At 41.0% G+C, this 14,800-nt stretch overlaps 1 protein-coding gene across 5 annotated transcripts in view; it reads left to right on the top strand.

Moving 5' to 3' along the window:
• The window catches only part of MPHOSPH9 (M-phase phosphoprotein 9), a 112,869-nt gene that overhangs the window by 33,774 nt on the left and 64,295 nt on the right, over positions 1-14,800 (top strand). For all 5 annotated transcript variants that reach the window (XM_089662005.1, XM_089662003.1, XM_089662004.1 and 2 more), the window contains 4 exons: positions 716-832; positions 3,208-3,626; positions 7,119-7,277; positions 8,818-8,905. In XM_089662005.1, coding sequence (XP_089518131.1) covers positions 716-832; positions 3,208-3,626; positions 7,119-7,277; positions 8,818-8,905 — 783 coding nt within the window. The remainder of the gene's footprint in view (positions 1-715; positions 833-3,207; positions 3,627-7,118; positions 7,278-8,817; positions 8,906-14,800) is intronic.

The raw sequence follows: 14,800 nt of genomic DNA, 5'->3' as shown, positions 1-14,800 counted from the left end.
ACTTCCAGAAGTGTCTGATGCCTGTATCCCTGCTGTGTTCTTTGGATCCTTCCTCCTACCCCTACAACACTGCTGAATCTTGTAGGGGTTGGATGGGTTGTTGGATTTCTTTAGAGACCTGGCAAGGAGCAAGCCAAGGCAACATTTAGATTTTTAGTAGAATCATGCAGTTTCTTTTTAATACCTATTTTTAACTTCAACAGTAAGATCCTTCCACTTATAGTTCAAAGCTCTGATCTCTTCCTCTTAAAACAGAGTCTCATTGCCCCTGCTGCACTCCCATTTAGGTAAAAGTTTTGAAATACAGTAGGCAGAGAAAGTACCTTGTCATAATAGCCATAGAAGAAGAATGAATGTGAAAATTAGGTTTTCAGCTAATGCAGGGTGCCCTATGAAAACATTTTAGTATGATATGATAGGCGCATCAGGATATGCCCATCAAAAGGGTTTCTTTAGCATATCACAGTATACAGAGTTCCATGTTTGCAGGTTGCCTCTGCCTGGACTTGTAGAATTGTTAATAATTTCATTACAGCTCCCAGAGAACAGCATGAGCAAGGGAAAAGATCAGAGGATAAATTTGCTAGATGAAAAAAGAAAAATTTGTATTTATTATTCTTGCAAAAAAAAAAATCAGTATGTTGCAGTGGAGTTTTAGTTTTAATTGTTACTGTGTATTACACTTTATTAAAATATTTTTTTCCTTATTTCTAAGCCTGATGAAGCAAGGATTCCATCTCTCACAGATATATATCATCGGAAGCAAAGAGAATATGCACAGCGGCCTGCCTGGGAACCACTCCCTCCTTCTGAACACACTCACCCTCCAGAGGTAATCCTTATGCTAGCCTAAGTTTTTGAAGCACTAACAAAGGACTAATGGATTAAGGACTAGTTCACACTACATACATTTGTGTGCTTTTTTTCTGCATCCAAAACGCACAGAAAGTAGGTTATATGTTTGTCAATGTCATAGTTCATATCAGTGCTTGCAGTTCCAGTGTGTTCCGGTTGCAGAAAAAAAGTAAAACAGGCTGTATTTTTCCTGTATAGAACTGTACTGGAACACAGTAAAATGCACCAAAAACGGACTGGAACTCACATGTCCCTATTTAAATGGAAGAAAAAGAGGTAAAAAAAGAACCGCAACGCATCAAAAATGCACCGCAACGCATTAAAACTGTGCATGCAGAAATGCATCTGGAACGCACCTGGACTGCATTTCTATGGTGTGAGCGGCTGTAGGGTTTTGTGATTACAGTGAAGGAAATAAGTATTTGATCCCCTTCACAAAACATGACAGTACTTGGTGGCAAATCCCTGGACATGTGCTTTCTTGAGCAGAGGGACCTTGCGAGCAGTCCAGGATTTCAATCCTTGTCGGCATAGTGTGTTACCAATGGTTTTCTTGCTGACTGTGGTCCCAGCTGCCTGGAGATCATTGACAAGATCCTCACATCTAGTTCTTGGATGATTCCTCACTGTTCTCATGATCATTGACACTCCATGAGGTGAGATCTTGCATGGTGCACCAGACCTAGGGAGACTGACAGTTGTTGAGTGGTTCTTCCATTTCCAAATGATTTCACCAACTGTTGTCACCTTCTCACCAAGCTGCTTGGCGATAGTTTGGTAGCCCAGTCCATGCTTGTATAGGTCTACAATCTTGTCCCTGACATCCTTGGACAGCTCTTTGGTCTTTGCCATGGTGGAGAGTTTGGAATCTGATTGATTGCTCCTGTGGACAGGAGTCTTTTATACAGGTAACAAAATGAGATTGGCAGCACTCCCTTTAAGAGACTGCTTCTAATCTCAGCTTGTTACCTGTATGAAAGACACCCGGTAGCCAGAAATCCTGCTGAATGATAGGGGATCAAATACTTTTTTCCCTCATAAACATGTAAATCAGTGCATAATTTGTTAGACATGCATTTCTTTAGAATTTTTTGTTGTTATTCTGTCTCTCAGTGTTACAATATTTTTTAGACTGATCATTTCTTTGTGAGTGGGCAAACGTTCAAAATCAGCAGGGGATCAAATACTTATTTCCTTAACTGTATACGTGATATGTCCATATGCTCTGAAATTGTGCCCAATAACAATTCAATAATGGAACCAGTCACTGTTTAGGTTGCAATTTTCCACCCACCTCTTGGCAAACGTTGGGTAAAAAGTTGACTTTTGTCAAGTGGTACCAACAGGTCCACCCACAGGGCCACAATGTCAGCTGATTCGCCAGCAATCAGAATTCAAACTGTGTATAGCAGGCTTTAGGTTGGCCTTTTACAGTCTGATAAAGTGATGGATTGATTTCTGTATTACTTGCAAGGCTTAGGCTATGTAGATGTAATTGGCACTTCTGCAGTTGAAAGTGATCAATATTATACGTAGAGGTTTTCCAGTATGCTGCAAAATCTCTTTGCAAAAACACTGTATTCAAGTATTGAATGGTTAGGAAGATAAGTTGGGCAAAGTCCAGAGGAGGGTGATTTGTTCCAGGAGGGATACATGTCTCACTGCCCATCATTCTTGGTGGCACATCTATTTGTAATCACTTAGGCCAACCATTGTGTGTCAAAACAGCTCGATAGAGGTCATCTGAAAAAGAGCCAACGATATCATAAATAATGAATGCAGAGGTGGGAATCGTGGTAGAAATAGTTTTTCACTAGGCCGATGTCACTAGAAGAAACCCACACATCTGCTTTCTATGCACAGGCTATCTTTGGCCTGTGATAATGTCACAGCTATTTTATCAAGGCAACATCATTTATTTTAACAAATACACTGGTAGCTTTGTAATTACATTTTATATCCTTTGGTCAAATGAGGAATACATCTAAATGAAATAAACTCTGCCGACAGTTCAGCTTATTTTCATTTCACTGCTCACTCACATGAATTCTTTCTCTGCTGCAAGCCCAGGACAGTCCCTTTTTGCCTCCCACAGTACAGTACAGTACACGCACACACACGAGCGAAGCCTGATTTTTACTTTCATCTAGTATGTGGCTAATCCTACAGACCATTTTTAGCTAATTATGCTAGTTGAATTCATGGGTATTATAGAAATGCATAAAGCAGCCAGTTGGATGCTTCTTTATATTTGCCTGTAATTCAAAGCTCTGTACTGTATGTTATGTTTTCACAATTTTTCCTAATACTTCTACTGAAATGAACTTAGAAAAAGCATTTTTTTCTGTTCAGATATTAACATTGGATCCAACTCTACACAAAAAGCATCTTCATGGTGGTAATCTGTGTAATGATGGCTACACAGCTCCTTTAACCCCAGACTCTATTTTGGAAAGTGCTCCATACAAGCAATATGATGAAGAATCTTTGTCTGCTGCCTCATCACTGTTGGATTCACCAAACAGATCTACTCACAGCCCAGTGGCAGATGCTGAGCAGTGGAAATCTAGTAGATATCAAACAAGTAGGAATATAAACTACCAGCCATGTCAAAGAGATGCTAGTGTTGATGAAAGGATGAACTGTACTGAGGATGATGTCAATAGCTTGACTCCTTCCTCTATACCTCAGTCACCATTGCCAGCTGCAGAAGAAAGTATATCCCACCCTTCTGGTGTCCTCTCTGTGGATCACCCTGTGATGCTTTCCAAGTAGGTGCTTGTTTAACGTTCATTACAGTATATTGCTAAATTATATTTATGTCTGCAGTGTCTTGCCATCTAACTATGTAGCGAGCTTGCTATACCATATTAAACCTTCTTGTTCAACCATGCAAACATTGATATGAAGGGAAAAAGATCTTATTAAATGTCCTCCAAGTTTCAAAAAACAATTAGTTTGGAAATGATTATTTTATTCACTATCCTTATCTGAAAAAAGCTGGCCCTGTGCAGTTTGCCTGACATGTGCTAAACGTGAATGTGCATGCTATATGAATCAGAAATCTGTGGGTCAGGTGTTTGTAAGGAAATAAGAAGTCATTGGGGAAGATTTACTAAAACTGGTGCACATGGAATCTGTTTCAGCTGTGCATAGTAACCAATCTGCTTCTAGGTTTTATTGCCAAAGCATAAGGCTGGCCATACACTGTACAATTTTCTTTCAATTTTCTGTCCAGTTTCTGCCCAATTTCCTTTATATATACCTTCAACTATGTAGTGCAAGGGCCTGCCTAATTGGATACAATTGAATGTGTTGTTTAGGTTTGACCCCCTATTATCTAGTTTTTGGTAAATCTAAAGCAAAATTCTCAAAAAAATTGTATAATGTGTGGCCAGCCTAATTGTACAATCTGAATTTAAAAGCTGATTGGTTACTATGCACATGCCTAAACTTCATGTCACATTCCCATCTGATGACCTAGTGGCTGGTAGTGCAGTCAGACACCAGCAAAGTAGTTGGAGAGCCCTAACTCAGGAGCAATGGGCTGAGGACCAATGGCCTTTTTCAAGGGTCCAAGCTAGTGTCCAACATCCTGGAGTTAAGAACGGAATTTCAGGCTTTTGGTCTTCAGTCACTTCATCCAGGGTGGACCTGTCCTGGTGAAGTTACATCACAAAGACTGGCCTACATCCGGAAACAAGGGGGCACTCAGTTTCTCCCTCCTGAAGGAGCTTTCTCAGATTCTAGAGTAGGCCCAAGTCAATATCATGCAGCTATCTGCAGCCTATGTGCTGGTCGGAAGAATATTTAGACAAACTATTTGTCCAGGAAAATCCTGGACAATAATGAATGGTACAGATTGCCGCAAGTCTTTCGAGAGTTAACGGGCTTGGTAATTTCTTCCAGAGGTAGACCTGTTCACATCCCCAGTCAACACCAAGTAGCTGAAGTTCTATTCCATGGTCTAGCATCTACAAGCAATTGGGGTGGTGGTGCTGATCACAGAATGGATCTCCAAGACAGCTTATGACTTTCTGACTCTCCCTCTGATTTGCAGCTGCCTGCTGAGGCTGTGGCAGGGGAGGGTGATAGTTCTTGTGGTAATCCCAGATTGGTCAAAGGGGACATGGTACCCTCTGCCTCTCCTAATGAGTGTCAAGGATCCACTCCTTCTGCCAGTAAGATCCATCTGTGTGTAATTTAATCTCTATATAAATACAGCTGTTCTGTGAAGCCTTCAGAGGTTTGTTAGAGCACATTAGTGAACAAACAGCATCATGAAGACCAAAGAACACACCAGACAGGTCAGGGATAAAATTGTGGAGAAGTGTAAAGCAGGGTTAAGTTATAAAAAAAAAAAATAGCCCAAGCTTTGAATATCTCACAGAGCACTGTTCAATCAGTCATCCGAAAATGTTCCTTCCACTTCACAATTGTGTTCCACTTTGTGTTGGTCTATCACATAAAATCCCAATAAAATACATTTACATTTTTGGTTGTAACATGACAAAATTTGGAAAATTTAAAGGAGTATGAGTACTTTTTCAAGACACTGAAGGTTTATGCATAAGTACGCTATGGGCCCACATTTCAGCTAGATCTGCCTTCACTGGCTTACAGTGGGCATCCAACACTCAATTATACTGTTCTTCAAGCTGCAACTTGGTTGAAACCTACCTAAGGCATTGTTGTTTGTGAACTGGAATCTCTCATTGGTGTTGGACTTGATTGCATCAGATGCATTCAATCAAAGTGGCCCCCTGTGGTACCTCTCGCTGAAAGCTGCTTTCCTAGTGGCAATGGCATCAACCAGAAGGGTCTCCGTATTAGCGGCCCTGGGGTTTAAAGAACTCTTTCTTACATTCATCCTGGACTGGTTGTTAGGCTGATGCTCAAGATCGTGCTTCATCACCATATCAAACAAAAAGGTATCCATTCTATGTCCCTCTTGGGGAGTACCCAAGAAGTTAGCCTATCAGTCATGGGCCAAGTTTTAAAATGTTACATCAAGGCGACATCTGGCATCAAGAAGTCGGAGCACTCGTTTGTCATTCCAGGTAGAGTGTGTAATGATTTCACGGCTTCCAATAAGATTATTGCCTCTTGGTTGGTGAAGCTCATCTTTTTGGCCTTCAAGTTGAAAGGGTTGGCTGTACTAGCGGGATCGCATCACTGTCCACTTGAAGGGTCTCAACCTTGTGAGCGGCAGCAGGTTGAGTGTTCCCAAACACTATCTACAAGGCAGCCACGTGGGCGTCAAAATATATACACACACTGCTCAAACAAAATTAAAGGAACACTTTGAAAACATATCAGATCTCAATGGGGAAAAATATCATGCTGGATATCTAGCAACGGAAAATTGAATGACAGATACTTACCTTAATTTTCCTTTCCTGACAAGCTCCAAGTCAGCACAATTCCCACCCAGCTTGGTAGGACTAGTTACAGAATGCTGAAGCTGCAGGTGGGCTCACATTTATGAGTTATGCAGGCCATAGGTCGAAAATTGGATGATTTTTGTTTAAAAAAAACGAAAAATCGGTCGTTCAAGCGGCCGACGTTACCAGCAACGGTAAAAAAAAATCGCCCGATTTTCATCCCGTCCACAGCCTCCTCCTCCTCCTCCTCTTCCTCCTTCCTCTTCTTCCTCTTCCTCCTCCTATTCTTCCTCTTCCTCCTCCTCTTCTTCCTCTTCCTGGTCACTGCTTATGCGCAGATTTTTTTTTTATCTGTAAAAAGATCGGCCGATTTGCCCATCATTGCCGCAATAATCGGCCGATTGGCAAAATCGGCCGATTTTTTTTCCAACTTTACCGATAAAAAAAATCTGCATTAGGTTCTGGAAGCAACCTTACCCAGCTGTGCTGACATGGAGCTCATTAGGAAAGGAAAATTTACGGTAAGTATCTGTCATTCAATTTTCCGGGTTTGATTAGACAGCGCGTACATTAAGTATTTATCATCTGTGAGGGTTCAGAACCCTATGTAGGAGCAGCAGCCAGTCCTATAGATTATTATTTGTTTGTACAACACATTTAGTATAGCACTAATATATAATTTTTGATTATATAATTTTTGAATGTAAATAAGAATTGGGTATATGTATAGATTCTAGTGGGGGTTAGCAGCCTTAATATGAATTTTCACTCTTTTTTGCCTGAAATTGCTCTTGTATTTTTAGCTTTATTTTTAAGCCTGTAATTGTCTTTTGCCATTGCTAGCTACTAAAACGTTGATTACATATTTCTTCTTTTCAGTATCAGACGGAGTTTAAGAGAAAAACATGCTCGCCACTTGGCTGACCTACGAGACTACTATGAATCAGAAATCAGTAACCTGAAGCAGCAGCTTGTAGCCAATAACAAATCTACTACTACCTCGGAGGATCTGATGAAGATGAACAGCTTGACTGAGCAGTAATATACTCCAACATTGTTCGATTTTTTTTTTTTTTCTTTTAGAATGAGCAGGGCTTTTTTCATTTCCTGCACCTTCTGCACAAATTCCATGTAATGGCAAGGGGTACTGCGGTGTTCTGGAAGATCTATTGATGCTGGCTGCTGGGGAAGCTATTGTCGCTGGAGGGGCTTTATTTTTGTGCGGCCTTCTATTGTTACTGGGGATGTTTGTTGTTGCTGGTGGGAGATCTTGTTGCTGGGGGGTCAGTTGCTGCTGGAAGTGATCTAGTGTTGGGGGGAGGGGGTCTGTTGCTTGTTTCTGGAGAGTCTATTGATGGTAGCTGTTGGGACATCTGTTGCTGCTGGGGGGTCTGTTGTTGGGGTGGTATTTTGTTGCAGGGGTCCATTAATCTATTGTTGCTGGGGAGTCTATTGCCACTGGCCCTATTTTACAGCTTTTCTTGTTCTTAACAAATTCAATACAAATTACTTAGCACCACAAAATGGTACTTGGTTCTGTATTTTCTGCAAGGAGCGGTACTGGAAGGTGGGTAGGGGATAGAAGCAAAGGACTGCTCAGAAGTGGGAATGGGGGCGATCTAAGGACTGACTCAGAAGGGGGTAGTTCCTGCACTCCAGGGGTTGTTCCCTGAGGAAAAAAAAACCCCTGGGAATGATCATACAGTATGTATTTGCCAGCCTCTCAGCTTCAAAAGGTTTTTTGCTCTCCGCTGTTGTGTTCCTTTCAGTACCTATTCTATCACCAATTGTTTGATGGTGTTGTAATACCTTACTCTACCAAAATTCAAAAAGAAGTAATATCAAATGCCTAGACAGGCATTTGATATTCCTTCTTGTAAGACCTCTGGCAGAGTAGGAGCACATAGACATGAGAAGACAACTGACTGATCTAGCCATTTTGTGCTGTGAATTGCCTGGTGGCCACTTGCTATCAATGTCAAAGCCATGAATTAGGAGTTTTTGAAAACTTTCTTTTGAACATTTCTTTTTTTCTAGACTGAAAAGCCATGGTAGCACCCCTTTCTTGCCCTGTTCTATTGAAAATACTTTTATATTTCCCTGAACCATGCTTACAAGTTTACATCATGCTTTATTTGATAGCTTTCAGGGTAGTTTGGCTGTGCTTGCATTTCTGACCGTTCTTTAATGTGGTCAGCCTTAAAGTCTGTACAGTGTTTAATGTCTGTATCTGGCTTGTAATACGTGCATAGAATTCTGTATGAGAATGAATTTGATCTCTTGGCAGCTATACCCTTTTCTATAAACCGCTAAATCAGATGTTTGTTACTGTGTTAGGGAAATGTTCTAGAAACCGATCATATTATTTGAACTGGCAATTGTTCCTGTTTTCCTTAATGTGGGACTGATTTAATGAAAATGAATGAAGTGGGCAATCAGGACTGTTCTCCATATTGGCTTTCATTCTCCAGTTTGCGTTAGGAAAATGTGATTTTGTATCTGGTCACTATATGCAAGAGCTTTATTATAATTTGTCCAGTTTACTTGCATACTAAAATTCTTGAAATTTTTTCTTTAGGTGTGCTAATATGGAAGAAGCTTTGGCAGAAGCCAGTAAACAAATCTATATGCTTGAGAACAAAAATAGTGATTTGGAAAAACAAGTGGTAAGAATTATATACAAATGTATATACAGTACTGTTTTTTTCTGACATAGTAATACATGGAATAATGAACAATATTGCTCCAAAGTGCATGGAACATTCTAAAGCACTGCATAAGTTAGTCTTATTTACTACCAAATCTCCATCCATAGTACCATTTATTTGCACCCAACTTTCTTTAGAGAAACAACTGGTAGAAAGATCCGCACACATGAGCTAGCAATGGCAGATTCAACCACAGGGGAAGTTCCATGTCAGTGCAGTATAAACATTGTCCAAAATGTCAGCATACTGTTCAAATCCACAGAAGTCATTTGTTAGTTACCTAACAGAATAAAACAACTCCATGCTTATGTGTTTTGAACAATCCAGGCCCTAATCATAGCTGAATACAAGTGAAAAACACACAAAACCTCTGTGCACTGTATGGCCTTACCTCTCAGTAAGTCAGCACTGAAAAATGGTCCCCACCATCCAACTTACATGCAATAATTGAAATAAGTGTAGCACTTAAAAAAACGAAAAACATGATACAATAAATGTTCAACAGCTCCAAAATGACAAATATAGAAAACCCACAACACTCATAAAAAATTAATGCAATGGTGATATATACTGTATTTTTCGCTCCGTAAGACGCACTTTTTTCCCCCAAAAAAATGGGGGTAAATGTCTGTGCGTCTTATGGAGAGAATATGGAGCTGCTGGCCCAGTATTTCCACCGCCGCCATGTTAGAATACCGGGCCGGCCGCTCAGCTCTATTGTGCAGAAGAGCCTGCTCCTCGGTCCTACCTATTCCTCGGTCCAGCGGTGTCCTGCTTTCACCGGCCGTCTTCTCTCCCGGTGCCGGCATCTTCAGTGTGGGCACCCGGCTGTGACAGCTTGCGGCTTTACAGCCGTGTGCCCACTGCACATGCGCGAGAAGTGCTGCGCTTTGTGAATGGCAACCTGTAGTCTTCTGGGACTTGTCGCATGTCCCACTACAGGGAAGACAACTCCGCAGAAGTGGGAGTGGGTACCTGTCAAATTTGGGGAACTTTACATATAATGCTTTACTATGCTCCTTCTCTTCTGATATCTTAGGAGTCTCAAGCAGTACAATGGTGGAATATTATCTCTAGGGGTGTGAGATTAAAAAAAGAAACCCACTATGACATACAGCAATTTGTTACAGAATGAAAAATGGATTTGAGGTCATGCTCTATTCAATTGATGCAGCTTGTTACATACAGTCAGGTCCATAAATATTGGGACAGCGACACAATTCTAACATTTTTGGCTCTATACACCACCACAATGGATTTGAAATGAAACAAACAAGATGTGATTTAACTGCAGACTGTCAGCTTTAATTTGAGGGTATTTACATCCAAATCAGGTGAACGGTGTAGGAATTACAACAATTTGCATATGTGCCTCCCACTTGTTAAGGGACCAAAAGTAATGGGACAGAATAATAATCATAAATCAAACTTTCACTTTTTAATACTTGGTTGCAAATCCTTTGCAGTCAATTACAGCCTGAAGTCTGGAACGCATAGATATCACCAGACGCTGGGTTTCATCCCTGGTGATGCTCTGCCAGGCCTCTACTGCAACTGTCTTCAGTTCCTGCTTGTTCTTGGGGCATTTTCCCTTCAGTTTTGTCTTCAGCAAGTGAAATGCATGCTCAATCGGATTCAGGTCAGGTGATTGACTTGGCCATTGCATAACATTCCACTTCTTTCCCTTAAAAAACTCTTTGGTTGCTTTTGCAGTATGCTTTGGGTCATTGTCCATCTGCACTGTGAAGTGGCGTCCAATGAGTTCTGAAGCATTTGGCTGAATATGAGCAGATAATATTGCCTGAAACACTTCAGAATTCATCCTGCTGCTTTTGTCAGCAGTCACATCATCAATAAATACAAGAGAACCAGTTCCATTGGCAGCCATACATGCCCACGCCATGACACTACCACCACCATGCTTCACTGATGAGGTGGTATGCTTAGGATCATGAGCAGTTCCTTTCCTCCTCCATACTCTTCTCTTCCCATCACTCTGGTACAAGTTGATCTTGGTCTCATCTGTCCATAGGATGTTGTTCCAGAACTGTGAAGGCTTTTTAGATGTCGTTTAGCAAACTCTAATCTGGCCTTCCTGTTTTTGAGGCTCACCAATGGTTTACATCTTGTGGTGAACCCTCTGTATTCACTCTGGTGAAGTCTTCTCTTGATTGTTGACTTTGACACACATACACCTACCTCCTGGAGAGTGTTCTTGATCTGACCAACTGTTGTGAAGGGTGTTTTCTTCACCAGGGAAAGAATTCTTCGGTCATCCCCCACAGTTGTTTTCCGTGGTCTTCCGGGTCTTTTGGTGTTGCTAAGCTCACCGATGCGTTCCTTCTTTTTAAGAATGTTCCAAACAGTTGTTTTGGCCACGCCTAATGTTTTTGCTATCTCTCTGATGGGTTTGTTTTGTTTTTTCAGCCTAATGATGGCTTGCTTTACTGATAGTGACAGCTCTTTGGATCTCATCTTGAGAGCTGACAGCAACAGATTCCAAATGCAAATAGCACACTTGAACTCTGGACCTTTTATCTGCTCATTGTAATTGGGATAATGAGGGAATAACACACACCTGGCCATGGAACAGCTGAGAAGCCAATTGTCCCATTACTTTTGGTCCCTTAACAAGTGGGAGGCACATATGCAACCAAAGGGTTTTTTAAGGGAAAGAAGTGGAATGTTATGCAATGGCCAAGTCAATCACCTGACCTGAATCCGATTGAGCATGCATTTCACTTGCTGAAGACAAAACTGAAGGGAAAATGCCCCAAGAACAAGCAGGAACTGAAGACAGTTGCAGTAGAGGCCTGGCAGAGCATCACCAGGGATGAAACCCAGCGTCTGGTGATATCTATGCGTTCCAGACTTCAGGCTGTAATTGACTGCAAAGGATTTGCAACCAAGTATTAAAAAGTGAAAGTTTGATTTATGATTATTATTCTGTCCCATTACTTTTGGTCCCTTAACAAGTGGGAGGCACATATGCAAACTGTTGTAATTCCTACACCGTTCACCTGATTTGGATGTAAATACCCTCAAATTAAAGCTGACAGTCTGCAGTTAAAGCACATCTTGTTTGTTTAATTTCAAATCCATTGTGGTGGTGTATAGAGCCACAAATGTTAGAATTGTGTCGATGTCCCAATATTTATGGACCTGACTGTATGAGGAGTAAATGCTGCTGGATCTGCATTCACAAATTTATACTATTCATGAGTCTGTATGATTCCAGTTGCTAATGTTTATCAACTGAGCTTTTAATGAAAGATTAAAGCAGGACATCTACTGTGGACACTAAAAGGCAAAAGTGGGATATTGAGAACTATAAGAAAAGCACTGTATATCCATTGAAATTATAGAAACAGTCTTTTAATAGGACACCTAAATTAATTTTGAAAAGAGGTGTTAAGTGTGTAAACATTTGTTCACCTGATACCTCTGATATGCAATCAGAGACTTCATGCAAATACTTCAAATGATTCCAACAATGGTTTTCTGTGTGTCCCTGTGGTGACTGGTGACTGTCTTAACCATTTCTTACTGCATCCAAAACTGAAAAATAAAAATAGCATTACATACACTTTTTTATTATCATCATTACATGTACTGGCTGCATTAGTTTTCGTCTTGGGCTTTTTCCTCTGTTTTCACCTAGTGATGTGGTCAGTAACACAAATCCTGTATTGGAGGGCCCCCCACTCTGAATGAAGGAGCACAAGGGGCACCTTTACACAGCAGCATTGTGAGTCTAGGGGGTGAGGAGTGTTAGATGGACTAGCAGAGTTAAATACATTAACAAACTGAAGCCAAACTCCAGCTAATACTTTGTATGCTGTTACAGTAAACAGCATTTTTCCTTTTGGGATAAAGGATTTACATAAAAAAAAAATAAAAGCTGGTCATTGTGAGTAACCCTGCTAGTGTTAAATGGGTGTGTCTCATCTCTGTAACTGTGATACATTCTGCTGGAGAGCTACTTTTGAAAACAACAGACTTACTGGCTGGATCACCAGATGAAAATAGAAGAAAGAAATCCTTATAAAAAAACGAATGCAGCTATGACATCTAAGAATTGACAGGCTGCAATATAGTAAATATTTACTTTGGGGTTTAATTGATCCATAGTTGCTGGATTCTTCTAGAATATTTCCATAGCATTGTTTCTGATAACGTTTTCCTTAATCATATGTTATGGGACACAGGAGATGTATGCAGAAACAGAGGATTATGCTGCTACCGTCAGGAGATTGCATACTGGCCAACAAAAGGACAATACCTCTCACTCCCAGGTTTTAGCAGTGTCTAGGAAAATATACCTCTGTACTCCTCTGGCAGAAACAAAACCTTTCATTACTTATCAAAATTATTTTTCACCTAGCATCTGTGTACAATGTGCGAGTCAGCCACTGTGTGCTTTGCAACTGCTGTGATTAGTCCCCTGCCTTTGAGTACAGGAAGCCTGCTGGTACATATTTGGTTCTAGGTGTTTCCTCAGGGCGTAATTTGCTGGATTCCTGCTGCTTTAATATTGGTCGCATGGCCAGTAGTGGGAAGGAGAGTTACGCTGTATTTGGATTTGACTCTGAAGTGCTCCTTAATGCAAGTTTAGTGACTGGTCCAGTTAGTCTTTACACCTCCCAAATGTTTTTTTCTCAGCAATATCCTATGGAGCAGGGGGAATTCATCCTTCTATTTGGTTTAGATGGTTCTCATGACAGATGCCAGTCTGTCAGGTTGGGAAGGAGTCCTACATAGCCTTTCAGTACAGGGGATTTGGTTGCTGGAAGAAGCTTGTCTCCTGAATAATTAAATGGAGCTTGGTTCGATTTGATTATCCCTTCTATGATGGACCTTGACTGCAAGGGCATCTGACCAGGATTTGGTGGTATAATGTCACAGCAGTGGCTTATATCACCTGTTAGGAAGGAACCTAAACTCCCGCAGCTTAAAAAAAGCAGAAGCAAATTTGGACCTCCTGGATTTCAGGTTCAACAACAAACTGAGCAGGTTTGTCTCCAGGTCCAGATATGTTCTAGCCTTTGCACTGTATGCTCTGGTGACTCCATGGGATTCAGCGTGGGTTTGAACTCCATGGGAGGTCAACTTGATTTATGCATTTCCTCCTTTGAAACTCCTTCTGTGCTTGCGCTGCAGGATCGTGATGGAGGACCTTACTCATGATCCTTTTCTCACTAAACCTAGGCAGATGTGGTACTTGGACCTCATCAGACTCCTGGCAGACTGTCTGTGGGCCAGGCCATACAAGATCATCTGGATCTTCTGTCCCATGGACTGGTATACCACCCTGCTTCAAGTTTGCTTGCTTTAAAAGCCTGTCTGTTGAAGCCCAGACCCTGAGGGACAGGGGACTGTTAGAGTTGGTTATCACTACTCTCTTAAGAGCTAATAAATTTACTTCTTGCCAAGGCCACCATTACACCTGGAAAGCATATTTGTCTTCATGCGAGGCATAGAAATTTTAACTCTGAGGTTTTTTGTGGGATGAATCCTGTCTTTTCTCTATATTGGTCTGGATTAAGATTTTAACCTGAGTGCCATCAAGGATCAAATCTCAGGCTTGGTGCTTCTTTTTCAGAGACTGCTTGCCTCTCACTCCTTAGTAAAGACTTTTGTACAGGGTGCTGCTCACATTACCTCTCTCTATACTCCCACAGTGATTGTGTGGCATCTAAATCTTTTTTTGTAAAGTTTCTTTATACAATTTCAGATTCATCATTCCATCTAAAAGCAAACTTTTCTAATCTTGAAGTAGCAAAGCAGCCTCAAATCATTTATACTCCCTCCATCGAGCTTCACGGTCAAGATGAAGATTCTGTGTTTTTGTTC

The sequence above is a fragment of the Staurois parvus genome, unplaced genomic scaffold (assembly GCF_062004578.1).
Source record: "Staurois parvus isolate SC_StPar_1 unplaced genomic scaffold, SC_StPar_1.0 ptg001418l, whole genome shotgun sequence".
Taxonomy (NCBI): Eukaryota; Metazoa; Chordata; class Amphibia; order Anura; family Ranidae; genus Staurois; species Staurois parvus.
Note: the sequence above shows the minus strand (reverse complement) of the source record. Positions and strands in the feature narration are given on the sequence as shown.